Raw genomic sequence first — 4,578 nt, forward strand, 5'->3', positions numbered from 1 at the left:
AATTCAATCTGTTCTTAACTTCTTTATTTCTCTTAGGCCTATTTCTTATTCATTTAGTTCACTGACAATGCTCAATGCATGCCTAAGAGTGCTTAGAAATGAAAGAGAATGGAAAACGGAGCATGAAACGACTTTTCAAAATTTTTGCAACAGGGCACTTCACTCGAGCGCAACTTTGGTTGCTCGAGCGGTTTACAAACTCTGTAAAAGTACCATATAATATTCCCAACTTTTCATCTAGAGCCAAACACACTCCTATGTTAAACTCCATTTAGGATATCTAAACCCAACTCCAAACTTGATGGTAGGTGTAACCAAACACCCCATTTCAACACAAAAAAAATTAGAAGTGCAGATTTTTTTTCTTCATTCTTCATTCTCTAACTTCTCTCTACTTTCTCTCTCATTTTCCTTTACTTTCTTGGAGGCCAAACACCACACCTTTGCTCCACCCTTACACCACCACCTTGACCCACCATCTCCACCACCTCCGGCCACCTTATCTCGCCGGAAAAAGGGTCCGGTCGGCACTCCTTGAATCCATCCGAAAATAACACAATAGAAGCACAAACTCTAGATTTTTCTTAATCTTTTGAAGAATCAAAGCATGGGATTTATTTTCTTGATGGATTAGAGGCTTGTACTTGGTAAGAATCTTTCTCTAAAAGTTTAGTTTAAGGTTTTACATATTTTGAGTTAGAGATGATGAAATTTTTGTGTTTTAGATCTATTATGATTTGGGGTTTGCTTGTTGAATTTTATACTCTCAATTAGTTTCCATGAATGTTTTACATGTTTAAAAAAAAAAAAATGGTCAATTTGATGGTTGATTTGGAGATTTAGATTTTGGGTTAATCTAAGGTTTGAATGTGATGTAAAAATTGGGGATTTTGGTGTTAGGGAATTTATATGTTGAAATTGAGTTGATAAATGATGGATTGGGTATCTCTATGTTCTATGAAGGAATTTTATAAGTGATTGAAGAGATTTTACTTAAGTTGTTGAGTTTATACAAAAATGTTGATTTTTGACATTTGTAGTAAATTGATGGTGGTATTGTGCATATAAATTGATTGGATATTTAAAAAGTTACTAACTCAAAGATGTTCAAAGGATGGGTGTTATGGGGATTGGATAAGTTATTTGTTTGGGTGATTTAAAGTTGGAGGAGTTCTTTAGCTTGCCATTCCTTAGCATAATTTTATTTAGGATCATTTTTGTAGATGTTGTAATTTTCATTGAAAGCTTTTCCTAATTTGAGATCCTATTTACTAATTGTTAGGATTGGAGGAAGGCATCTCTTCACCTCTTGGAAATTAATTTGTAGAGTTTCAAATCTACACTTTTGTTATTTTTGGAGGTGAGTATACTTACCATGGAAATTACCTTACCTCTATCTTTATTACAAAGTTTGAAAATAATTTTTGAATTAAAGGAAGTGAATGATACATTTCATCATGATATATGTATAAAAAGAAAATCTATAAATTTATTGAGGCCAAGGGTTGAGTTTTAATAAAGATATGATTTCATTTGTATAATGAAGCATTAATTTTTTTATGAGAATTTATTTAAGTTGAGTCTTTCAAATTTTATGATGATGATGATTGAATGACAGTGAAATGTTATGTGAGGGTATTTATTTTATTGATCATATAACCGAATATAGCCTTTGGGGCCACAAGGGCCAAAATGCTTTGGGGTCCTGGGGACCGAAATGTTTTAAGGACCATAAGGGTCGTTGTATGTATAAGGGGTCCTGGGGACCGAAACATTGAAACAAGAATTAAAGTGCTACGATGACATGAGCTATGTTCCTATGGTTATGTTCTGGGTAACGGTACCGTCACCACCAAGTCGCGAGGTAACGCGACCCTAAGGCTATGTAGTGGATTGTATGATGGACATGAAATCTTAATGTATTGAAAAGTTATATTTTTGTTTACTTTCATTATCCAAATGTATGTTTTTTTTTTCTGCCTTATGAGATTCCTTGGAAAAATCTTGATAACGTTTTATGAAAATTGTATTTCATCATTTTTATTTTTATTTTGTATAAATTTAAGTCCAATTAAGCTCTTATGTTTAGTATCTTTATTTTGAACCCTATTGGTAGGAGCAAGTTTTATAACTCCATGGTATTGGTATACTCATTGGGCTTTAGCTCATTCTTTTAAATAATTTTTTTTTCAGATTCATAGACTTTTGTGTGGCTCGCCTCAACTTGGAAGACTAGAATTTTTTTTGAAGGATCACAGGTGGGCATCTTGTGGTTGAGGTTTTGCTTAGGGTCATTCTAGGATGTAAGCTTACCCTTTTTTTTTATGAAGGAGGTTGATTGTAAAAATTGCTTATGAAGTTGGATGTATTGATGGATTCGTGATTAGTATGTATTATATTTTTTTTTTTGGAGGAAATGCTTGGGAACTATCTTGTAGCATGATAATATTTTTTTGTCTTTGAATAGATCATCTCATATATGTTAGGCAATTGAAAGGTCTTATGCACTTTTGGTGATGTGGTGATGTGATGTAAGAATTATACAGGAATTTGTGGCGTAAAGGTGCTATAGCGTTTGAGGTGCTCCCTCTTGGCAGGGTTTTGCCTTGCCAACATTGGGTCGTTACATTTTTGGTATCAGAGCATTAGGTTATGAATCTTTAGACTAGTTATTTTAGAATTAAAGTTGATAGGGTATTGTAGTTAGTAATTCGATTAGTGATGATGTTTAATAGCGATCTAGTATTCTAAGTTTTAATTGTCTTGTTATACAGGCGCGTATGGCAAGGCGAAGAGTTCATAAGAGTCGCCCCCTTATGGAAGTACTTGAGGCTGAGCGAGAGCCACATCTTAGTGTTGGAAATGAAGTTCCACCTCGGGTTCAGGAAGAAGAGATTGAACATGAATCGCATAATGGGCAAACTCAAGAGTCAAGTGCCAATCCAGAAGTGGGACATTCAGATAGAGTCGTACCACCAAGGGCTGACACAGCTCCAGCATTTTTAGACCCTAGTGTGCAGCGCCTTTTAGAGTCAATGGCTAGCCTAGCAGAGAGGCAGACTCACATCCTTGAACAACAGAATGCAGCACAGTCAAGGCCATTTGTGCAACCTACAGAGAACCGCCTCACCGCAATTGAGAGGTTTAAGAAGTTGGGGGCTCCATCATTTTCTGGATCGCCCAATCCTATGGAGGCAGAGGCCTGGTTAAGGAGGGTAGAGCAGATATTTTCTGTGATGGAAGTATCAGACGAGCAGCGAGTTGCACTTGCTAGTTTTATGCTGGTGGAGGAGGCTGAATATTGGTGGGAGGCCACGCAACGCCTACTTACGGCAAGTGGCACCGGAGGATTGACCTGGAACCAATTCACTAAGGTTTTCAATGACAAGTACTTTCCAGCTACCTATCGGTATGAAAAAGAAAGAGAGTTCCTTCGGCTAGAGCAAGGGGATTTGACTGTAGCTCAATATGAAGTTAAGTTCATTTCTTTATCTCGTTTTGCCCCTTCGTTTGTGGATGATGAGGAGGTCAAATGTCGTCGTTTTACAGATGGGTTGGATTTGGACATCAAATCTCGTATTCGAGTATTGGGAATAACTAACTATTCGACCTTGGTTGATAAAGCCTTAACAGTTGAGAAAGATGTCATAGAAATGAAGTTAGCGGAACAACAGAAGAAGCGCCACCTTAGTTCATCCCATCATGAGAACACATTTAATAGACCGTCAAAAAGAGGTGGTCATGGTTATGGTTCAGTCAAGAGCTCTAGTGCATATCAAAAAAATAGATAGCATCCCACCCCAACCCAAAGCATTTCTAATCAGCGTCATGGACAGTCTAGTGGGACATCATCTCAGTTTACTCGAAGTGTTTGCAAGCAATGTGGGCGGGCACATACAGGTGTTTGTCATGCTGGTACCGACTTGTGTTTTCGTTGTGGCCAGAAGGGTCATTTGGTGAAAGATTGCACAGTTCCTAAAATGACTAATTTGGGAGATACACGAGCTTGCTTCAATTGCGGACAACCCGGACATTTGGCTAGAGATTGCACACGAACTGCTTCATCTGCTAGTACTGGAGTTGGTAGTAACAAAATTTCAGGTGCCGGCCGAGGGGGAAGCCGATGAGGAGGTCAGGTTGGGACTAGGTTTGGCAAGCAGAATAAAGGAGGTGTTCAATCCGATAGACAAACCTCGCAGGGGAGAGTTTTTGCTTTGACTCAGCGGGATGCTCAGGCTAATCCGGAGGTGGTAACAGGTATTATTTATGTGTTTAGTAGGGAGGCACATGTACTTATTGATCCGGGTTCTACACATTCTTTTGTATCTCTATCATTTTCTTTGCATGCTGATAAACCTATTGAACCCCTAGGCTATTGCTTATCCATTACTACTCCTATTGGGGATTGTGTTATAATTGAGGAGGTATATCGAGGTTGTGTATTACAGTTGGGAGATAGGGAGATGGTAGCGGATTTATTGCCTTTAGAGATGCTTGATTTTGATTTGATTTTGGGAATGGATTGGTTGGCTTCTTACCATGCTTCGGTGGATTGTTATAGGAAAGAGGTAGTATTTT

The 4,578-nt window shown here is 37.9% G+C and overlaps 1 protein-coding gene across 2 annotated transcripts; it reads left to right on the forward strand.

Annotated features, from left to right (window-relative positions):
• Positions 1–213: 213 nt before the first annotated feature.
• LOC145792652 (uncharacterized) lies at positions 214–4,061 on the forward strand. Of its 2 annotated transcripts, XM_082873799.1 has the most exons (3): positions 214–647; positions 2,194–2,258; positions 2,775–4,061. In XM_082873799.1, exon 3 carries the CDS (start codon positions 2,781–2,783, stop codon positions 3,789–3,791), a length of 1,011 nt encoding a protein of 336 aa, XP_082729925.1. In that variant the 5' UTR covers positions 214–647; positions 2,194–2,258; positions 2,775–2,780; the 3' UTR covers positions 3,792–4,061. The 2 variants fall into 2 exon arrangements, 1 of the variants encoding a protein (XP_082729925.1); XR_014332336.1 differs by lacking the exons at positions 2,194–2,258; positions 2,775–4,061 and adding an exon at positions 1,283–1,360.
• The last annotated feature ends 517 nt before the right edge of the window (positions 4,062–4,578 follow it).

Source organism: Camellia sinensis, chromosome 6 (assembly GCF_055761805.1).
Source record: "Camellia sinensis isolate YWXY chromosome 6, ASM5576180v1, whole genome shotgun sequence".
Classification (NCBI taxonomy): domain Eukaryota; kingdom Viridiplantae; phylum Streptophyta; class Magnoliopsida; order Ericales; family Theaceae; genus Camellia; species Camellia sinensis.